Source organism: Clupea harengus, chromosome 9, assembly GCF_900700415.2.
Source record: "Clupea harengus chromosome 9, Ch_v2.0.2, whole genome shotgun sequence".
In the NCBI taxonomy this organism is placed as follows: domain Eukaryota; kingdom Metazoa; phylum Chordata; class Actinopteri; order Clupeiformes; family Clupeidae; genus Clupea; species Clupea harengus.
Genome location: NC_045160.1, coordinates 2,707,442 through 2,729,941, shown reverse-complemented (window position 1 = coordinate 2,729,941; position 22,500 = coordinate 2,707,442). Strand labels below are relative to the sequence as shown.

The 22,500-nt window shown below is 47.7% G+C and overlaps 1 protein-coding gene across 1 annotated transcript in view; it reads left to right on the top strand.

Annotated features, from left to right (window-relative positions):
• Positions 1-22,500, top strand: part of LOC105909260 (neurobeachin-like) — a 279,483-nt gene that overhangs the window by 212,733 nt on the left and 44,250 nt on the right. Inside the window, 4 exon segments of the mRNA XM_031573056.2 lie at positions 15,363-15,480; positions 15,788-15,890; positions 17,145-17,260; positions 21,719-21,831. Of these exon segments, the coding sequence (XP_031428916.2) occupies positions 15,363-15,480; positions 15,788-15,890; positions 17,145-17,260; positions 21,719-21,831 (450 nt within the window).

The following is a 22,500-nucleotide window of genomic DNA, read 5'->3' as shown; positions in this document are numbered from 1 at the left end:
CCCTCCTTCCCTCTCTCTTCTTTTACCTGCTGTACTGCGGTTATCAGTTTTAATAGGCAGATGCCCCCAGAGAGCTTATTATTTTCCACACACTTCATCCTCCTCCACCCCCTATATTGTGACTCTCTTTTTTTCCCTCTTTTTTTCTCTCCTTCCCTCGACTCCATCTCCATCTGAACAGGTCCTTCATTAACCATTAGTATAATTACCTCCATCCATTTTTGTCTCATAAAACACGTAATTTGTTAGATTCTTGGGAATGAGGCTGAACTCGCTCTCGCCCTGCCTCCTTGTCTGGCGTATTGTGATTTCTGTCTTTTTAATGTGTTGCTGTTTTATGAGATCGTGTTATTTATGGCTTCTCAGATCACTTAGAACCCATTCAAAAAATATCTTGAAAGGGCTTTCGTTGTCGAGGGCTTTCTGCACAGCTTGGACACGTACTGAGTTTGATAGCTTCCATCAGGCGGTTCTGAGTGGAACCTCAAGGGTTCTGCCTCGCACAAACCAAAGGGTTCTAACTGGCATTTTCTTTAGGTATTTCACTACTCATAATTTATAATGTATTGTCTTTTATTGTAGTTTATTTTGCATGTGAGTATGGGGTGTGTAGTGCACGTCTGGGGTGTCCAGGGGTGTTTCTCACGAGTGTGTGACAGGCATTTAACTCCACACGACCTGCTTCTCAAGTGCCTCCCCTCGGCCCCTCTTCAATCCTGTTAAGAGGGAACCCAGCAGGGATCCCAGCAGCACAATGGCCAGAGCGGAGCTATCATATGAATAATAATAATATTAACTCCCAACAATGCAGAACTCCCCCTAGGTGCAAAGAGGGGAAAAAGGGGGATTTGGACCCATTTAGTGAAAGCTCAGCTACTGAAGCTCTACCTAATCTGGTGGAGAAAAAAAATGATGTTAATGTAGTGTGTTTGCATGTGTTAATGTGTGTATGTACGCACGTTTGTGTGTGCAAATGAACAGTTACATGGAAAAAAAATCTCGAAAGGTAGAATAGTTTGTCTTGTCAGTAGAGCAGTGCTAGTTTTCATGTGTTTTTAAGTTTATTTCTTCATCTCTGACATTGTGTTTCATCAGGCGTGCAAACAATGACTCATCTTTTTTTCTTTCCTCATTCACTCCCCCCCCACCCCACCCACACCCCGCATCTTTTACTCCAAATTGATTGTGTGCCCCGTCGCATTCAAAAGCTTTCAGAGGGAGAGGGGGAGAAGAAAGGGCTGAGCGGGGGGCTTAATAGGTGCTTTAGTAATTTCAGAGTTTTCATAGCTTAATCCGTTCTGAAAAGCTCGCAAGAAGAAAGCTTGCAAATGGCCCTCAGCATTAATTTGATGTGACTTCTGTACAATGTGGACGGCCCCATCCCTGGAAGCACGTCGCCGCAGCCTATAGGCTTTCATCCGTCAACCCAGCCTCCACAAACACCCCTCAGCTTCTGGAACTTTTTCGTCTATCTCTCTCTCTCTCTCTCTCTATCTCTTTTTCATAGATAGCAAAATACTTCACATAGCAGCATCCCCTGTAAGCCTCTTTGTCATTCTCCCATCATAAAACTTGCTTTAAAAACAAACAGGAGAAGAAAGCTAAAACTGCTAGCTGTTAGCTCTGTGCTACCATTGGAGCATCATATGAACTGCACAGTTGGTTACTGGAGCTAGGGGTGGTACGGGATAATGGAGGCAGGAGCGGGCATTTTAAAGCACAGCGATCCCATGCCTCATTTCCTGTGTGAGAGCCTCTTTGTGCAACGGAAAATATTCCAGTTGGATTCCTCTCAATGTCGGCGGTAAGCACTCTTAAAGTGGTGCACGCCAATGAATGGAGCTTGAATGATAAGTGGAGGCTGTGTGTTTTGTGTGTGTGTGTGTGTGTGTGTATGGGTGTTAATCAGAGGCCGTGTGAACAGGTCCCACATTAATTTGAATTTTGATAATCAAAGTGAGATGAAAATGATTGACAATCAGGTGCTGAACCTTCTGGAGTCAAATCGCTGGAAGCGCTCCTTTGATATATTGGCAATTTAATGCAAACTGATATGAACACCTGTTTGGAATATATTCGATTTTTCATGATTAAAAACTTACATAGCTCCAGAAAACACAAACAAACTTTTAATACATTTACACTCAAAAGAAATATAAAATATATATATATGGTTACCAAAATATTTTAGGTTCTCCGGCCTGTTCAATGTAGTTTAGATGTACTGTGTCTTTGTGCACAGATGTATTTACTTACTGTTTACTATACTGTTTGTATAGTGCTTTCGCACCACAGAAATGTTAGACCCTATGTCGAAGGTGGACGCTGTCAAAAACAGAGGCAAATAAAGACATCTTCCCAGGAAAAACAAAACTGGAGCTGTCATTGTTACATGACCCATCAGCACAAACTTCATTAATCAAGATCGTCTTTCAGGACAATATTTCAGCCAATCTGAAAAGCAGAGAGGAGAGAGAGAGAGAGAGAGAGAGAGAGAGAGAGAGAGAAAAAGTTGTGTTAAGATACGAGCATCAGAGACAAAATATACACATGAGACATAAATCACTTAGAAGGCCCAGGACACAGAGTTGTAGCTGAACATGCTTGAGTTTCATTCACATGAGAGAGAGAGCGAAGGAGAGAGGGAGAGAGAAAGAGAGGAAGAAGGAGGGAAAAGGGGGGGGGGAAGAGAGGGATAAAGACAGAAAGACAGAGGGCGAAGGAGACCTTTTTTTTGTGTGTGTGTTATCAGAGAATCCCCAGCGGAGGTGTCAGGGAGAAGCCTGGAGGGGTTTGCAGGAGACGGCGTGTCGTAGGCAGGCGCTGGGGCCTCGCTGTGATACACACATCCACTGATCAGCCCAGACAAAGACAGGGTGGGGTGGGGGGGAGAGGTTAGGGGTGTGCGTGTAGCAACTTCTATTTTCATCATTGAGGGGAATGCCAAAGATCTCCTCTCTCTTTCTCTCTCCTCTCCTCTACCAAAAACGACAGAAGGGGTGGAGGAGAGGAGAGGAGGGGAGAGGAGAAAGAGAAGGAGAGGACGTGAGGGAGAGAGGGAGGGAGGGAGGTAGGGAGCTAGCGTGGCGAGGTCAGCAGCCCTGGAGAAAACAGGCTGCATTAATATGCTGTAATCCAGTGTAATTAGTCAAATTAGGGCTCTGCGAGCGCCTTGTCACTGACTGTCAGTGCTGGCAGGCCTGCAAGATGGCCCGCAGTCCCTCTGGACAGCAGACAGCCGAGCCGCAGGCGAAGGAGGAGAAAGATGGAGGGAGAGGGGAAAAAACTCTCAACCTTGCTCTCCATCCATTCCTCCATTCCTCTTGTCCATATTTCCATAGTATTGGGTCTTGTCACTCTATTTTCTTTTTGATTTTATCTGTAGTTTATCTTTTCTGTTTTCCCTCTCACACACACTCTCCCTTCCGCCTTTTCTGGCGTCTCTCTTCTTCTTTCTCTCTGTCCCCCTCCCCCTCACGCAGCTCATCCGTCCGTTTGTTTCTGTACAGGAAGGAAAAAGTCACACCAAACCAAAAACTCTATTTACTTTACACTCATACCTTTTCAAAACGTATGCAGTCTTTCCTAACTCTCTCTCTCTCTCTCTCTCTCTCTCTCTCTCTCTCTCTCTCTCTCTCTCTCTCTCTGCCTTCTCGTCAGCCTTCTTTTTCCTCCTTAAATCCCCTGTGTGGGGTGGTGCGATATGGAAGGCCGCGCACTGTATCATAAATAAAGTCAAAGTAATTACATCAATGCGGCTCTCTCTCCACCCACCTAAGACGGGATCGCGAACAAGTGGGCGGAGCAGGGTGGGGGGGGGGTTGAGGGGGTGTGGGATATGTTGACAGGTTTGGCGTGAGACTCGGCTGACGTGGTAGTGCTCCCACCCAAGTGAGCAGCGGTTTCCGCTCCGCGCCGGATTAGCACGGCATAAAAAGATTTAAACTATATAATTACAAGGGGATCAGGCACAAATTATCTACCGCGCTCAACACCCAGATTATCATCCCTCTATCCCTCGCTTTCTGTCTGTCTTTCTGCCTGTCTCTCTCGAGGAACCCCCCCCCCAATGCTTCTCATAAAATCCCAGGGGTTAGCGTTGACAAAAGGCCCACATTAGCATAAATTTACAAGTGCAAATTCTGTTTCCAGGGAATAACCTGATTTACCTCTTCTTTCTTTACTTTCATTTCTCCCCACTTCCATCCCTCATTTCAGCTACACCTCCTGTCAAGGGTAGGCATGTAGGACAGATATGTTTTGCTAATTCCACTCAACAACGAGTAATAAAAAACACACACTTTTGCCGAACAGTCCGGAAGCTTCCCTGAAGGTGTCACACGTGATAATCCTCAAAAAGCCATCTGCTGGAGGAGAGGAGAGAGGGATGGATGGAAGGGGGGAAAGAGGGTCCGGGTGTTTTCCGGATGATAAAGTGGCAGTGACAGGAAGAATTATACCAGGGTGGACAAACGTGTAACATATCATTAAGCGATTGGGGAGTGAATAGCAGGGGTTAGGGGGATAATGGATGGCGTCGCTACCGCTACCTTGGCACGGAGGAGGAGAGGAGGAGGAGGGAGGAGGAGAAGGAGGGCAGCAAAGATGGAGAGACAAGATTAATTGAGGACGAGCCGGGCGCTCATTGCTAATCAGGGTCCTCTACACAAACAGCTTGTGTTATCTCTCTCTCTCTCTCTATCGCTCTTTCTCTCCTTCGCTTTCTATCTGTCTGTCGTTTTTGCGCTCCTCTCTTTTCCCCTTTCTCTGTTGTAGTGTCGGCATCACTCTCTCTTTCTCTTTCTTTGTTCCCTCTTCTTCTCATTCTCCCACTCCTGCTGTGGCTTCCTGTGCCAAGCTGCCACCTCTTCATGCTGCCCGGCCCTTCAGTGCTCTCTCTCTCTCTCTCTCTCTCTCTCTCTCTCTCTCCGTGTCAGCCAACCTCTCCATCCCACTCTTTCTCCATCCTCTCATCTTCTCTATCCTCATGCTCTTCTTCAACCCCCTCCATCCTCAGCACCAGTCTCGAATGCAGAATAGTGGGCTTAGAGGCGATCAGCCCTCTCTCTCTCTCTCCCTCTATCTCTCTCTCTCTCTCTCTCTCTCTCTCTCTCTCTCTCTCTCTCTCTCTTTCTCTGTCTCCCTCTGTCTTTCCATCTCTCTGTCCATGGCAGCTTGGGGAGGCTGCTGGAGATTTCCGTCATCTCGCGGATGACGAGTCCCCGAAGAAGGCCCATTAGGGGAGCTTTCCTTAAAAGCATCCGCAGCGCCGCCACTGTGTGGGCCTCTCCCCAAGCTCCTTAACACTGAAGGCTCCTCTGAAGCTATTTATCCAGATTGATGAGTGTGTAGACTCTGTGTGTGTGTGTGTGTGTGTGTGTGTGTGTGTTTGTTGTGTTGTGTGTATGTGTGTGTTGTGTGGGTTAAACTCGGTGTCTAAATGAGCATAAAGGCAATTGGAGATGACCGATCATAAAAAGCTTAAAAAATAAAACTCAAAGTTAAAAGAACTGATCCTGTTTGGGCAGGGTGGGGTGGGGTGGGGTGACGCTCCATGGCAGAAAAAAAAGAAAAGTCCCTTTGACATTCACAGCATCTCATCTCCTGCATAGGCCACCGCTCCCTCGACAGACATTTCACTTCCGAGCATCGGTTCCAGTCTGAGGCGTTTCAGTGTCTTTTCTCCCGGTGTCATATAAATCCCACCAACCCTCCCATCCTCATCCTCTCATCCCCAAAACCCCTCACAGACTGGAGCTTTAAACTGGTACAGGCCCCCATCTGTGTGCGTGGCATACCACTCACAACCCCCCCCCCCCCCCCCACACACACACCTCCTGGTAACATGCATGAAATGCACCCCGGCGATGTAAACGTTATTGACAAACTCGGCCGGACATTTGAGGCAGTGATCTGCGGGGCGTGTATAATGCATACTCATCCCCCCCCTGCATGCTGGGGCTAGGCTTGCCTTCAGATGGGACTTTGTGTGTGTGTGTATTTGTGTGTGTGTGTGTGTGTGTGTGTGTGTGTGTGTGTGTGTGTGTGTGTCACCCCCCCCCCCCCCTCCCCTCCCTCGCCACAGTCTGCCAGCCAGCCCAAATGTATAGTGACACTGATTATGCAAATCTGCATCCATCCACTCCTGGCTTTATTCACTCCCTCTATTTTTTTACCTCTTTCTTTCTTTCTTTCTTCTCTCCCACTCTCTTTCTCTCTCACGGCACCTGCACTGGTTATGGAGCAGGGATACGAGATGCTGCCACTTTCACTTGATATTAGAGGAGTCATGGGAAAAGGATGGAAAAGGAGAGGAGGGGTTCTCTCCTTCTTTCTCTGGTAATATTGGGTAATGTGATATTTTATGATATTTCCCTTCCTCTCCTGGCCCTTTTGTGCCATACACGCTATTTGACCGTAAAGATCAGGTGGAGTAGAGCCCCTAGACCCTTTGGTATTTGTAAGGCTAAGATGGTTGGGGGAATAAGAACGATAAACACGATGACGTACACAAATGCCCCCGTTTTGCAGATTTCCCTTCTCATTGTGGAGGTGGAAATCATACAAAATTAGGAATGAGGGGGTGGACATCCTGCTCATGGTGCAAACAGATGGAAGACACAGTGGAAGGTTAAAGGGGATATAAAAGACAGGTTTCCTGTACTCCCATATTTAAAGAGCATAGTTTCCAACCTTCAGGTCCCTCATTTTCATTAAAATCATACCCCAAGTATGTGCAGCCAAACCAGTTACTTTCCATGAAGTGTCAGCTAGATAATGTCATTTTATGCCTGCAGGTTTACGGTAGTTTGGCTGTTTTTGTTCTCTGCACTTTGCACACGGTGTCCCTGCAGCCCTCTCTAGACCTCAGATGCTGTGCTCTTGCATTGCATACCTGACTTTTATTTTTAACAAACGACTCGACATATGCTCGCGCTAGATAAAGGACGACAAAAAAAAAGAAAAAAACAGCGACAACGCTTCTCTTGTGAGCAGTGAGCGGGGTCGCCAACCAGACGTTTACCTTGTCTGGCGTGTCGGAATGAAAAAGAGAGAGAGAGAGAGAGGGAGAGAGAGGGAGGGGATTCGTGACAGGGGCAGTGAACACAGGGTGAAGAGGAGAGGAGAGTGCTGTTGTCGCACCTTGTCACTTGCCACTGTAGGGCTGAGCAAGCTTTCATAGCTACAGGAGGGTTGTGGGGTGAAACCTGCAGAGCTGTGTCGTAAACATTGAGTGTATGTGTGTGTGTGTGTGGGTGTGTGTGTTGTACCCCCCACCTGTTCACATGTCACCCTCAGTAAAAGATTGTCGTGTGGAATAGGGGTCTGCCCTTGCTCTCTCTCTCTCTCTCTCTTATACGCACGCACACACACACACACACACACACACACACACACACACACACACACACACACACACACACACACACACACACACACACACACACACACACACACACACACACACACACACACTCCCATGCACATGTCTCACTGTGTCAGCAGTCAACCCTGTAGACCTTACACCGTGATGCTTCATGTCATAGTCAGGCCACAGACACACACAGGGCATACACATTCACACATACACACACACACACACACACACACACACACACACACACACACACACACACACACAAAGTAGTGTAGAGTGACACAAGTGTGTTAAAAAGGGACGGTTTTGTAGCTTTGACTTAGGTAGAGACCAACATCACTTTTGGTGGTGCAGCGTGGCCATGGCATAGGTGCGCCAGTCTGCGCCACTGAACGAGTCAACATCCCTCACCCCATCTCCTGTCGCCAAGGTGGTCACAATGTTCAAACCAGACGAGTGTGGCTACCCCGTCTTCTCTCTCCCTCTCTCCATCCCTCTCTCTCTCTCTCTCTCTCTAGACTCACTCCGGCTGCCTTTCTTTCTGCAGATGCGAGGGGTTTTCATCGGAAGCCTATTAGACAAATCTGAAGGGAGCACTTGGCAGAGGTGCTATGATAGCAAGTTGTCACTGCTCCCAGCACTCACGTATAAATATATCAGTCATGCTGGCTTGGGGCCGCCACGCACACTTTCATTGCCACATATCAGCACAAATTTGACATGGAGAGGGATTGCACTTATTTCTTTGTGTGTGTGTGTGTGTGTGTGAGCGTGTGTGAGCGTGTGTGTGAGTGTGTGTGTGTTTTTATCAGTTGACATAGAAAGGGATGACTTCATGTCAAGTACTGTGTCTCTGTGCCTTTGTGTGAGTGTGCGTGTGTGGGTGTGGGTGTGGGTGTGTGTGTGTGTGTGTGTGTGCGTGTGAGTGTGTGTGCACATGATTGCTGGGATGTATGTGTGTGAGTGTGTGTGTGTGCATATGAGTGTCAGGTCTTTCAGATGTATTTACCCCCTGTCATAAGCCCTCAAGCAGTCTGGGGTTTCGGAGGGCGCAGAAGGGAACGTGCCTTTGAAACGCCAGATGAAAGATCTTTGAATCTGTTTTCATGCTTTATGTTGAGGGCTCATTTCTTACAGTCACCCCTTCGACACCTCCCCACCTATTGTGCTTGAAAGCCCGAAGAGTTGCGGTAATGAAGTGTGTGTGTGTGTGTGTGTGTGTGTGTGTGTGTGTGTGTGTGTGTGTGTGTGTGTTGAAGGTGAAGTCTAAACACCGGTGTGACTGGGACTGCTTTGACTGGTCTCATCACATCTGTCAAAATATTATCTCCGTCTCACACCCTACATGCACAACACACTCCATCACCTGAGCCCTGTTAGAGTGAGGTCTGCAAGATAGAGGGAGGGAGAGAGAGAGAGAGAGAGAGCGAGGGATAGAGACAGACTGGTGACAAGAGGGAGATGTACAGGGATCATATAAGAAGATGGAATTAAGTTAGGTGGGGTTCAGTAAGGGATGACAATTGGGGTCATATATAGAGCAGCTTCACACTAAAAGTGTCCGCGTTCATGTGTGCATGTTCGTGTGTGTGCGCGCGCATGTGTGTGTGTGTGTGTAAGCGTGTTTATGTGTGTGTGTGTGTGTGTGTGTGTGTGTGTGTTTGGGTGCGTGCGCGCATGTGTGTGTGTGTGTAGGCGTGTTTATGTGTGTGTGTGTGTGTTTGTGTGTGTGCGCGCGCATGTGTGTGTGTGTGTGTAGGCGTGTTTGTGTGTGTGTGTTCGTGTGCGCGCGCGCATGTGTGTGTGTGTATTGGCGTGTTTATGTGTGTATTGAAATAACACGAGGTGCATATATTAAACAGAGAGGAGAAGGGATCCATGTTCCCTCACCTGCTCCCTCCCCTTAGTAGCTTTCCAGCTGGCAGCTCCTTTCTCTTTTCTCTTTTCTCTTTTCTCTCTGTTCTTCCTTTCTCTTCTTTTCTCTCCTTCTCATTTTTACCACCTCTCTAGACTCTCCTCCTTTCTCTTTCTCTCTCTCTCTCTCCTCTCCTCGCTTCCTCTCTCATTTTCTCCTCTATTCTCCACTCATCTCCTCTCTTCTCCTCTCCTTCACTCTCCCCTATCCCCTCTTCTCATCTCTCCACTCCTCTCCTTCACTCTCCCCTATCCCCTCTTCTCATCTCTCCACTCCTCTCCTTCACTCTCCCCTATCCCCTCTTCTCATCTCTCCACTCCTCTCCTTCACTCTCCCCTATCCCCTCTTCTTATCTCTCCACTCCTCTCCTCCCCTCCTCTCATCTACTCTCCACTGTTCTCCTCCTCTCCTCTCCTCTTCCCTGATTCCTCTCCCATTCCTTTCTCTCTTCTCTTCTATCCCTCTTCCTCTCCTCCTCTCCTCCTCTGCCCCCCCCTCCCTGTCTGACAGACCACAGGCAGGCAGGCAGGCAGGCAGGCGGGCAGGCAGGGAGGGAGGCAGCTGCTCCTGCAGGCTGGGTTGGGCTGCTGGTGTGATTAGATTGGGGCCGAAGCCTCCAGCTGGCAGGCCTGTCTGGGACTGGAGGCGGCCGTCCCCGTCGCTCGTCACCGCCTGACACCGCTGACAGGCAGGAGGACAGGCTCAGCAGACAGGTTCATTAAATGGCATTTTTTACAGCTGGGCCACACTGACAAAAAAGGGAGAGAGAGAGAGAGAGGGAAAGAAAGAGAGAGAGAGAGAGAGAGAGAGAGAGAGAGGTATAGAGAGAAAGAGCAGGAAAAAAATGAGGGCTGTGCTTTGTCAAAACGAGCCCAGAAGTCTACAGGGGCCTCTGCTTGCTTCTTGGGGTTGTGTGTGTGTGTGTGTGTGTGTGTGTGTGTGTGTGTGCGTGTGCGTGTGTTTTAACCCCAAGCTTTGGTGTTTTTTTTTCTTGTCTCTCTCTCTTTTTTTCTCCTCTTCCTTTCCTGGCCTGGCCTTGTCTCTTTTGTTGCCTGGGAGCCCTTTGGCCTGCACTTTGTCACAGCGAGAGTGATGCACACACACTCACTTTGAAGGGGTGGCGGGGAGCAAGAGGGCAAACAGACTCACACATATTGCCCTCGTGCATTGTGTTTCAGCAGACAATGGATAGGACTTTTTGAATTGTGTCCTTCCTCCTTTTCCTCTGAATATATTTAATAATAATAATAATAATAATACATTTTATTTCACAGCGCCTTTCATGTCACTCAAGGACGCTTTACAATTTAAAACAGGAGCAAACAAATAACAAAACAATTAAAATTAAAAGTGCAAGTAAAAACAGCATGGCAACTACAGTGAGAATGCAATCCTGAAAAGGTGGGTTTTGAGAGAGGATTTGAACTGAGGGAAGGAGTCAATGTTTCGGATGTCAGGTGGGAGTGAGTTCCAGAGTTTGGGAGCAGAGCGGCTGAAAGCTCTGCTCCCCATGGTGGTAAGCCGGGCAGAGGGGACAGTTAGGTGGATAGAAGAGGAGGATCTGAGGGAGCGGGTGGAGGTGGCAGTGGCAGTGTGAAGGAGGTCAGACAGGTAAGGAGGGCAAGGTTGTGGATGGCTTTAAAAGTATGAAGAAGAATTTAAAGTTGATACGGAAGTGAATTGGAAGCCAGTGGAGTTGCTGTAGGATGGGGGTGATGTGGTGGAAAGAGGGGGTGAGGGAGATGATACGGGCAGCTGAGTTCTGGACCAGTTGGAGCTTATGGAGGGATTCTGGGGGAGACCAAAGAGGAGAGAATTACAGTAGTCGATACGGGAGGTGACAAGGCTATGTACAAGAATAGAGGTGGTGTGGGGGGTGAGGGAGGGACGGAGGCGATTTATGTTACGGAGATGGAAGTAGGCGGTGCGGGTGGAGATGTTGATATGAGATTTGAAGGAGAGTGAGCCGTCGACGATGACACCCAGACTCTTTACCTGGGGGGAGGGGGAAACTATGGAGCTGTCAATTGAGAGGGAAAAACTGTCAACTTTGAGTAGAGTGGATTTAGTACCGACTAAAAGGATTTCGGTTTCATCACTGTTAAGTTTGAGGAAGTTTGAGGTGAACCAGGTATGAAGTGCAGAAAGGCAATCTGTCAAGGATGAGGGAGGAAGAATGGAGTTGGGCTTGGTGGAGAGGTAGAGCTGGGTGTCATCCGCGTAGCAATGAAAAAGAATATTGAATTTACGGAAAATAAGGCCAAGGGGAAGGAGGTAAGTAATGAAAAGGAGGGGACCCAGGACAGAGCCCTGGGGGACACCAGAGGAGACAGGGGACGGTTGGGAACGGAAGGATTTGAGTTGGATGAACTGAGTGCGGTCTGAGAGATAGGAGTGGAACCAGTCAAGGGGGATGCCAGTGATGCCGATGGAGGATAATCTGTTGAGGAGGATGGTGTGGGAGATTGTGTCGAAGGCCGCACTCAGGTCAAGGAGGATGAGGATGGATAGTAAATTTTCCTCATAGCGTAATATTTAAGTGTATTTTAGTGTCTGACAAATTCAAACAAAACAGTTTTTTTCCCTCTCACTTCTGCTTGTAAAATGTCTGACGTTAACACCTTGACATGAAGCATAGATGTGACACTGATAGCGTCAGCAGTGACTGACAGCATGTGAATTCTCTCACACCAATTACACTGTTGTGTCGACTATGACACTGGTCCTCGGTAGCCGGTGTAGGTGTTCTCAATCCATAAACTACACCTTTAAACCAAGTGAAAGTGGAAACAACAGACTGTTCAAGCATGTCGGCACTATCATCTGGTGTAGATATTCTCAATCCATAAACTACACCTTTAAACCAAGTGAAAGTGGAAACAACAGACTGTTCAAGCATGTCGGCACTATCATCTGGTGTAGATATTCTCAATCCATAAACTACACCTTTAAACCAAGTGAAAGTGGAAACAACAGACTGTTCAAGCATGTCGGCACTATCATCTGGTGTACATATTCTCAATCCATAAACTACACCTTTAAACCAAGTGAAAGTGGAAACAACAGACTGTTCAAGCATGTCGGCACTATCAGACTGATACTGTATATCATCCGTATCATGCTGACACGTGTGTATTTATAACGCTCGTTGTTGTTGTTGTTATTTATATACTGAAGGAAGATCAGCGACCTTGGCTTTGAATGTATCAGTAACTCAGTAAGCTCCAGTCTCCACTTTCAGGCAATCCTGCAAGACCAACATGGTGTTCTCACAACACATAACAGCACAATCATACAGACAGTATCCTCAGTGTGTATCTGCCCTGGGTATCCATTGTGATCAGATTAGATTGCCGGTGGACAGCAGTAGCAGAAAAGGCATGAATTATTGAATTATTCCTTCAGTGTGTGTGTTTTATGACCAGCATGGAGAGTAGTTGGTTTATAACCATGCCGGGTGTTACACTGTACCGTAGTGGGTTTTGTTTGAGGCGTTTTTCTCAGACTTATGATCGCCTGTCTTCACAATGTCCAACTAATGGGACCTAATGAGGGTAGGGGGGCCTTTTGGGTTATCTAACTCCCTCCTCCACACCCAGCAACCCACCCACCCCCCCCCCCACCCCTGCATCCCCCTTTGCGGTAGCATGAACTTCAAAAGGCGTCGGGGGGGTTGTGGGGGGAGGCTGAGGGGGGGCTGGCTAGCTCCCCGTGAAAAGTGTTGCTGGACTGCTTGTTTGCTGTTAGCGTGCTGTGTTGTCATCGCTCTGTCTACCCCCATGCATCAAATGCAGGCAGCTCTGGCCCTTCATCTTCCAGCAGCCCTCTGCTCTAACACCCTCCAGCTGAGGGAGACACAGAGATTTTCCGTTTTTTTTGTTATTCTAGCTTCATGTTAAATTTAATCAGGTCCTTCATTTTTTTTATTTCTTTCATTCTTATCATTATTATTATCATTATTATTATTATTATTATTATTATTATTAATAGAATCAGTAGTAGTCGTAGTATTGAGTTTTGAATGGGAGGTGGGAAGGAGAGGAAGTAAATAGTGTGGTCGAGAGAGAACCAGCGTTTGAGCGTGAAAGATGTTTCAGGAAGAAAAAGAGGGAGAGGAAAGACAATAAAGAGAGAGCCAGACTGAGCTTTCCCTCTGCTCCTCCCTTCCTCTCCTCTCAGCTCCGCAGGGCCCTCTCCTCCTCTCTTCTCCTCCCCTCTCCTCTCTTCACTCCTCTCCTCTCTCGTCTCTATGACAACTGTTTGAGCAAGGGTGGGCGGCTGTGTGTGATTGTGTGTGTGTGAGATTGTGTGTGTGTGTGTGAGAGAGAGAGATTGTGTGTCTGTGTGTGTGTGTGTGTGTGTGTGTGTGTGTGTGTGTGTGTGTGTGTGTGTGAGAGAGAGATTGTGTGTGTTGTGTGCTTGCGTGTGTGTGTGTGTGCGCTTGCATGTGTGTATCGTGGAGGTGCGGTGAGGAGAGGAGGGGGCGAGTGGTGCGAGAGATGCCACCATGTGTCAGGGAGAGAGCGTGCACTGGAGTAATCCAGTTTTAATTGAGCCCCTGAGGCTTTGATGTAGCGGCTGAGGTCGAGAGGAGGCGCAGGGAAGAGGGAAGAGGGAGAGGGAGAGGAAGAGAGGGGTGGAAGGAGTGAGGGAAGAGAGGCAGAGGAAGAGGGAAAGGTATTCCAGGGAGAAATTAAAGGCGATCCCAGGCTCTCCTGTCACCTCTGTAGAAAACCGGCTATTAGCATGGGGCCTGACCTCTGCCTCAGCGAGATGGCTCACTCTCAGCGGCTGAGCTCAGGCACACACACACACACACACACACACACACACACACACACACCGTCTCCCTTTCTCCCTTATGTAAACATATGCACATTCACATCCAAGCACTCACATCTGCACACACACACCACACACACACACACACAGACACACACACACACACACACATATAGTATGCGTGACAGACACGTTCTCTTACAGACGTTTTCAAAGATACAGTACATGTAATCATGCACACAAGCATGCACACAAACACATGGACAAACAGTTGCTGAGACAAACATTTATTCACACACACACATACACACACACACACACACACACACAAACACATACAATACATGGTGTCATACGCACATTCAACCATCAACCAGTTGGTCTGTTTCTGGAGGTCTCTCATTATGACTGCGGTGTAAGCTCAGTACTCCGTTGGCATGGAGAAGGAGAGACTGGGGAGGAGAAAAGGAGAGAAGATGGACAAGTAAAGGAGGGAGGAGGGGATCTTTCTCACCTTTCAGAGAGCATCTCTTGATCTTGCTGTAAGGCCCTGGGCTCTCTTAGATGTGTGTGTGTGTGTGTGTGTGTGTGTGTGTGTGTGTGTGTGTGTGTGTGTGTGTGTGCGTGCGTGCGTGTGTGTGTGTGTGTGTGTGAATGTGGCTGTCTGTCTGTGTGTGTGTGTGTGTGTGTGTGTGTGTGTGTGTGTGTGTGTGTGTGTGTGTGTGTGTGTGTGTGTGTGTGTGCATGTGGTTGTCAGTGTGTGTGTGTGTGTGTTGGTGTATATACACGTGTGTGTGGCTGCTCCCTCTAACGATCCCTCTGTCTCGAGCTCTCTGTGGGGGTATTGATAACTCGTGCCTGTCTGCTCCTCCCGATGGGTGCTGCTCTCCTAACACCCTGCTGAATGATCCGGCCCACTGGCCAGAGGAAATAACTGAGGTGTCAGAGCCGCGGGGAGGAGGTGAGCAGAGCCGCCTCCGCCTCCGCCGCCACCGCTAGCCGCTAGCCATGGCCAGGCAGTCCACCAAGAGAAGGTGCTGATGATGAGTCCACAAGCTGCGAAGAGGCCCTGTCAAACATGAGCGCTGGCTAATGATCCCTCTCCGCTCCATCCCAGCACCCTCCGCCCTGACAATATCTCCCCCTGTCCAGAAGCACCTTGAATCGAATGGGGTTTTTTTTCTCTCTTTCTTTCTCTCCCTCTCCCTCTCTCTCTCTCTCTCTCTCTCTCTCTCTCTCTCTCTCTCTGTCTGTCTATCTCCCTCCTTTCACCTCTCATCTCTGCAGGTGCTGGCCTACTCAGAGGGGCTGCACGGCAAATGGATGTTCAGCGAGATCCGCGCCGTGTTCTCCAGGCGCTACCTGCTCCAGAACACCGCCATGGAGGTTTTCATGGCTAACAGAAGTAAGAAGCGAAAGAGGACATGCACTATAGCAAACAAGAAACAACAGCTTTTTAATACTTCTACTTCTAATCATGCAATGTATAGTACAGCAGATAAGACAACAACATGAAACTAGTCACAACTTGAAAGTGAATTTCAAGTGGAACATGTCCTGTTTTGGTTGCTTTCATTTGTTGATTTTGTTAATCACATTTCACCTGAGGAAAAAGAAGCAAGTGTGTTGAGTGTTGACTAAAGTCAGATGTGTCGCTGCCGAGCGCGTGCTGATTTGTTGATGTTTGCGTGTGGTGTTATTTCTGCCTCCAGCATCAGTCATGTTCAACTTCCCTGACCAGGCCACCGTGAAGAAGGTGGTGTACAGTTTACCCCGTGTCGGTGTGGGCACCAGCTACGGCCTGCCACAAGCAAGGTAAAATAAAGTGAAAATAGCTAATTATAATCAGATACCTTAGCATATACAAATAAAAACGGCATTGTACTGGCAAGGTAAAGAATGTATAAAGCATCAAATACTACTAGTACTACTACTACTACTACTAAATAATAATAATAATAATAATAATAATAATAATAATAAAGATTTTTTTGGTATTTATTTTATATATTTTTTTTTTTTTCATTGCCCAGTTTGAACCTGACCATGTCTGTGGATCCCAGGGTTTGCCTGCAGCTCCCTCTCTTTCCTTACACTACAGAGCTATTCTGAGTGTGTGCCTCCAGCGGTCTCTTGCGTGTGTGTTAGACAGGCCAGTCTGTAGTCCTGGCAGTCTAATTCCCTGTGCTCTCGCCACTGGAGCGAGTGGGCATTGACCCTGTCTGAACTGACCTAATTCTGTTCTAGAGGACTCTATAGCTGGCTGCCTTTCGCTTGAGTACTGGCGGCAGAGAGGGGACAAACAGAACCGGCTAGGAAGGACTTAATGAGAGAAACACATGCCTAAAAAAAACCCAGGTGTAATTCTGATGTAATCAAGAACCCCCTTACCTTTCAGAGGACTATAATGAGTACGTCGTAAACTCATAATGGGGATGGGGATTTTCCATTCGAGTGAGAACCTGAAGTAGCACTCTGGCTCTTAAGATGAGGCCTCATGCAAGCACTCCAGACACTCACTAAAGACACTAGCTCTCCATTAGCCATTAGCTTGGGTCAGCCATTTTGGCTCTGAAAAGCGTTCCTTGTGAGGTCTCCCTCTTTCCCTCTCCTCTCTTTATCAACAGCATATGTGTTGAACCGAGTTCAGGACACAGACGCACACCACTGTGGTCATCGTTTTAAAAGATTCCACCCTGTTCCCAGTTCTCGCTCCACTAGCACTAGTGACTGGGACTGATCTGAGGCCTGATGTAAGTGGGTTTGCGTGCACTGGAGTGTCAGTTCCTGCCTTCTATTAGTTCTTGTGTGTCCCTGTTGAAGTCTCCCGTGTAGTCACACCCTCTCAGTTGGACCGCAGTGGTCCTGACCGCCCCGTCCACTCGCAGCGCTCCAAGCCAAGCGGAGCCAAGCCAAGGGAAATAGATGACCTCTGACCTAGAGCTGCTAACAAGGACCTGTGGTTATTCGCTCTGTTTTATTGGTGTTTTTCCCCTCTCTCTCTCTCTTTCTCTCTCTCTCTCTCTCTCTCTCTCTCTCTCTCTCTCCCTGTGTGTGTCTCTCTCTCAGGCGGATCTCATTAGGCACTCCGAGGCAGCTCTTCAAGTCGTCTAATATGACCCAGCGCTGGCAACGCAGGGAGATCTCCAACTTTGAGTACCTGATGTTCCTCAACACCGTCGCTGGTCAGTAGTAAATGGCAATCACTACATGAGAATTGGATGAATTAGCATTCCATTGTCTTTATGATGTGTTGATTGTGGTTCTTCGGCCCCTAAACTACCACCACTCACTGACAAATATGTTGAAATTTTGTATTTAATTATTACTGCATGTAAGTGTTTGAACAGTACATTTTTTGGTTCCCACAGATTTCTGTATCTCCATCCATTTTTTTTCCAATTTTTTTCCCTCTAAGGTCTGACTACAGCAGTCAAAAACTGACCCATTTAAAATAACCTGAGGCTCATACGCTAGTGAGGTCGTCAAGGATCATTCTCTCAAGAGTATTTTATTCAACTCTTGCACAACTTTGCAGTCACTAGTTCAAACTAAAAAAAAAAAGATTTCTCATCACTGCAGACTATTTGCTTTATCTATTGCGTTTTTTTTTCTGTCACTGTACTTTTGAATTTCTTTTTGGTTGAGCGACAAAAAGAAAAATAGTGCAGAATTCTCTCAAGCAGTCTTTGTGCATTTTTGATTCCAGTAGGCAGGTGTTCTAGGCACTGTTAAGTTCTGCTCCTTTGAACTGTGAGAAACTCCTCGCAACAAGGCGCTCAGATGTTCCCCGCGTAACACACGCCATGAGCCAAACACTCCTCCCGATAATTAGTCTCTCCCTGTGTGTCTGTGTGTGTGTGTGTGTGTGTGTAGACACGCATTTGTGTATGAGATATCGCTGAGTGTGTGTGTGTGTGTGTGCACACGTGTGTGTGTGTGTTAAGTTGTAAAGTCTCAGATCTGAACTGTGACTAGTGGAGCCGGGTGCGAACTCCTTCCGCGACATTCCGCTCATAGAGGTGTCATCGCTCGTCAGCCCGCCGAGGCACGCTCATGCATATTTATATTTAGCCCCCTCCACCATGGCGAGAGAGAGAGAGAGAGAGAGAGAGAGAGAGAGAGAGAGAGAGAGGGGGAGAGAGAAAGAGAGAGAGAGTTTCGATACATTATTGTCAGCTAATTGGATGCGAGGCGGTGCACAGAACATGGCGGAAATTTGCCAGGAAGAAAAAAAAGAGAGAACCTCTAGTAATGACCCCAGCTGACAGGGGTGTCAGTGCGGCAGACAGGCGCAGAGCAGAGGAAGGAAGGAGAGAGAGAAAGAGTGAGAAAGAGAGAGAGAGGGGGGGTGAAAGAGTTTGTTAATGCTGGCCTGGTGCTCTTCTAATTAAACACTACTTCACTGTTATTAACATCCCTTCTCGCCGTCCAGTCCCCATTCGCACTGCTGTCAGGTCTGTCCGCTACGCTACCTCAACACACACACACACACACCCCACACCCCCCTCCGTCCTCCCCCCCCCCCTTCCCCCACACCCCTGTGTTTCTCAGTCAATGTAATTAAACTCCCATTCTACCTTAAGACCCCTCTGTTAATGCAGTGATTGTAAGGAGGTTGCAGGAGGCCAGTCCTTTTCTCTGCTGTCGGTAATGCTGAGGGACGGCTGTGTGGTTGACCCGCGTACACACATCCCGTCTGCCACAGGACCCTGAATTAAAAAGTCAAGTGAAGTGACTCTCAGCTTGAGATTACACCACCAAGGAGGGGGGGGGGGGGGGGGCGACGTCAATCTCACCGGGAATAAACAGAGAGGGAAGTGGACTGTGTCACTAGGCCCAAACCCCCAGTACTTGATCCACAGAGTCGCTCCAGGGAATAGGCCCAGGCATTATCCAGACATTAGCTGAGTCCGTAACAGTTCCAAGCCTGGTTCCTGTGCCTGATGAGTTCTAGACGGGTCTGGGGTAATTTAAGGGCGTTGCACTGCAGTTGATTGCTTTTCACATCACACCCTGAAGTGCTAAAAGATGACGCAGAATCCTCCTTCATTAAAATGGCGCTCCGTTAGACAGCGATCCATGGATGGTAATACACTCCATGGCTGCAACAACAGTAAACGCCTGTTTCAACATGCACTGTATACACAAACACATAGGTGTTTATTGGTTTGAAGTGTTTGTGTTGTAGGCCCACTGACATAATTACTCATCTGACTTGCCCCATGATGTCACAGGAGAGTGGCACAGAAGGCTTTATAAAGGCGTTTACCTGAATCAATTCAATCTGTAGTAATTATGTATTCCTGTAAAACACAAAGCAAGCAAGTGATGTAAAAACACACATTTCAGCGGACCAATCTCTCTATTTCCCCTAGTGTCAGCATTGTGCAGCCGTCTAATAGAGGACTCTATTCATTCCCTTCTGTCGCTGTAGAAACCCAACAGGAATCACAGAGCACTTAACTGCGCTGGCAGCTAAACTGCTAAAGACGGTGAATTTCATGATAAGCTGATGTGGAGCATAATGACGCCCCCCCCTCCACCCAACACACACTCCTGACACACACACACACACAAAGCCCCAGTCCTCAGTAACTGCAATCACTATGACAGGTCCTTGGAGAGCCTGCACTCACGACTCAAAATTCAGCTCGTCAGCTGTCACTCAGCAATGTCTCTCTTTTGTCAAGGTAAACGATAGCTCCACCGACGTCCCCCCGATTGCTTTGAATCATTTCAAACCCGCTGGATCCCTGCTCGACACAGCACTCCAAACCACAGAGGCTCGAGTGGTTGGATTATTACAAAAATTCCCGGTAGAACAGGTGTGGCAGGAACCGGATAATGATAATGTGCGGTTGAGGTTAAGGAACAAAATTATCGTAATTATCCCAGATATAAGTCATGTTCGCCTGCCACACTGATATTTAACGTTACCACTGAATGAATGAATCGAGCAAAGTGGTAGTTTGGATGTCGCGAGGCGAACAGAAAGCTCACTGAGATGCCCTAGCGGAGGTCCCATGCAGGCCCGCTTTCACAGCGAGGGCCTGAGCCCACGCCTCAGGAAATACCAGCCATAACTGCACCCTGGCTGTGTGTGCTTCTCGCCTGATGGATGGGCCAGTAAAGATGAAATAGAGCCCATTGTTGCTCTTGTATCTCTTTCTCCGAGCGCCTCGTGGTCACGGCCTCTTGAGTGTCTGTTCCACGTTGGTGGAACGAACTGCCTAGTACTACCAGAGCAGGGGCGTCCCTCTCTACCTTCAAGAAGCTTTTGAAGACCCAACTCTTCAGAGAGCACCTCCCCTCCTAACTGGCACCTGACTAGCGCTTAACTTGCACTTCAGCAGTTACATTCCTGCACTTCTTTTTCCTCTTTTCTAGGTTGTTGTTTTTTCTAATTCTCATGTAAAGTAGTATTTATTGTTACACCATGCTTTTTTATTGCTCTTAGCTTGACTGTTCTCTCCCTTGTACGTCGCTTTGGACAAAAGCGTCTGCTAAATGACTAAATGTAAATGTAAATGTAAATGTCTGTGGCTGAAGGGGGCTGACTGCTCAGTTCCTCCCTGCCTTTTTTAAAACATGTAGTTTGTCTGTCCTGCCTGAAACAAAATGTCCCTGCGTGACTGACTAAACCAGCCTGCTCCTGTTATTATTGTGTTTTTTTTTACCTGACAACGCACTGAGATGGAGAGTCAGAGTAAGTCATTATCTGTAAATTCAGGGAGTCGCTTGTGAGCAGTTGTATTTTTTAGGGTGTTAAGAAATCCAGAGGGATTTACAAATTGTGTCTGTTGAGCAATCACATCTGAATGAGAGAGGGGCTCTGTGGTCTAACATCAGTGGCAAGCTTCGGACTCAATCAAAACGTGTTTGCCGTTGGCCAGGAGATGACTTATGTGTGTGTGTTTTGGGCTGCTGTGTTTTGGGGGGAGAGAGAGAGAGAGAGAGATGTGCCCACAGTTTTCACGGGTAGTTTCTCATGGCTGAGCCTCCAGTGACACTGTTTACCATCTGAAATCCATATTCCCACTGAAGAAGAGAGCATTGGATAGAGGAAAAAAAGAAGAAATGGAAAAAAAAAAAATGGAACGAGGGAGAGGAGAGGGCAAAAAAAAAAAAAAACCCGCCACATCTGGCTCTCGGCATTGCCGCATGTGGGCAGTGTCATAGATACTCGTCAGCTCCGGGCGTCCAATCAGGGAGTGACCGGCGGTGAGAGAAAGTGCTGCGAGCATCGAGTGTCAACAGTTTCACCTCCGCCTGAATTTATCTTCCTATAATTACGTGAGCACAACATACAAATAGTCCATTATGGTTTCCAGAGAGGCTATAGCACGCCCCTATGAACCTTATATGGTCCTTTGAGGGAAGAGCAGAGAGCCACACGAACCCCAGCACACAGCTATCTTATTGGATGTTTGAGTGATTGGATCATTTTCACTGCCCTCGCAGGAAGAGGGAAGTGTCGGGTTTGATCATACGTTTCCATGCGGCAAGCTGTGTCACCACAGTGACCTAAGTTCATCCAGTTCCAGTTGGTTTTATCTTCCTACTACCTCTCCTCTTCTCACGCGAGCATCTCTCTCTTTCTCTCTCTTTCTCTCCCTTTCTCTGTCTCCCTCTCTCTGTAGGGAGGACTTACAATGACTTGAACCAGTACCCTGTCTTCCCCTGGGTCCTCACTAACTATGAGTCTGAAGAACTGGACCTCACTCTTCCTGGAAACTTCAGGGATCTGTCAAAGGTAAGGGGCTTAAGGAGGTTGTGGCCTGCAGAGAACCATATCTCTGTTGTGTGTGTGTGTGTGTGTGTGTGTGTGTTTGTGTGTGTGTGTGTGTGTGTGTTTGTCTGTGTTAAATTGTGTTTTTGTTGACTTTGTATCCTTTCTGAGATCAGGGTCACATCTATAAGGTATTTGTAAGCACAATCTGTTGAGTGGGAAAAGAACACTTGTGGTTATCTGTGTGTAAGTTTATGTGTGTGAGTGCATGGTAGAGATGGTACACGTGAACACACAGAAATTTACATGCAACATGGAACATGCAAATGCTCGCACATAAAACCACAGCTTGGAATAATCCCTCTTCCCCTCTGAAAGCTCCAGCGTATATGTTTTCCACTTGACTAGCCTCCCGCCAGCCTCCGCCCTGCACACTACATGAAAAATAGTAGCGTAAGCAGAAATGATTAAAGCTTAAATCACCCACCAAGTGCACCTTCAAAACTAAGTAGCTTCGCCCCAAGAGTGGCTCGCCCAGCTGTCTGAGTTATTCATAAGCTCCGCACAGGAGAGAGAGAGAGAGAGAGAGAGAGAGAGAGAGAGAGAGAGGGATGAGAGTGAGGAGGTCCATAACTCAGATGGTGTGAGCTGGAGAAGAGGGGAGAAGGAGCTACCCAACCTCCCTAAATGATG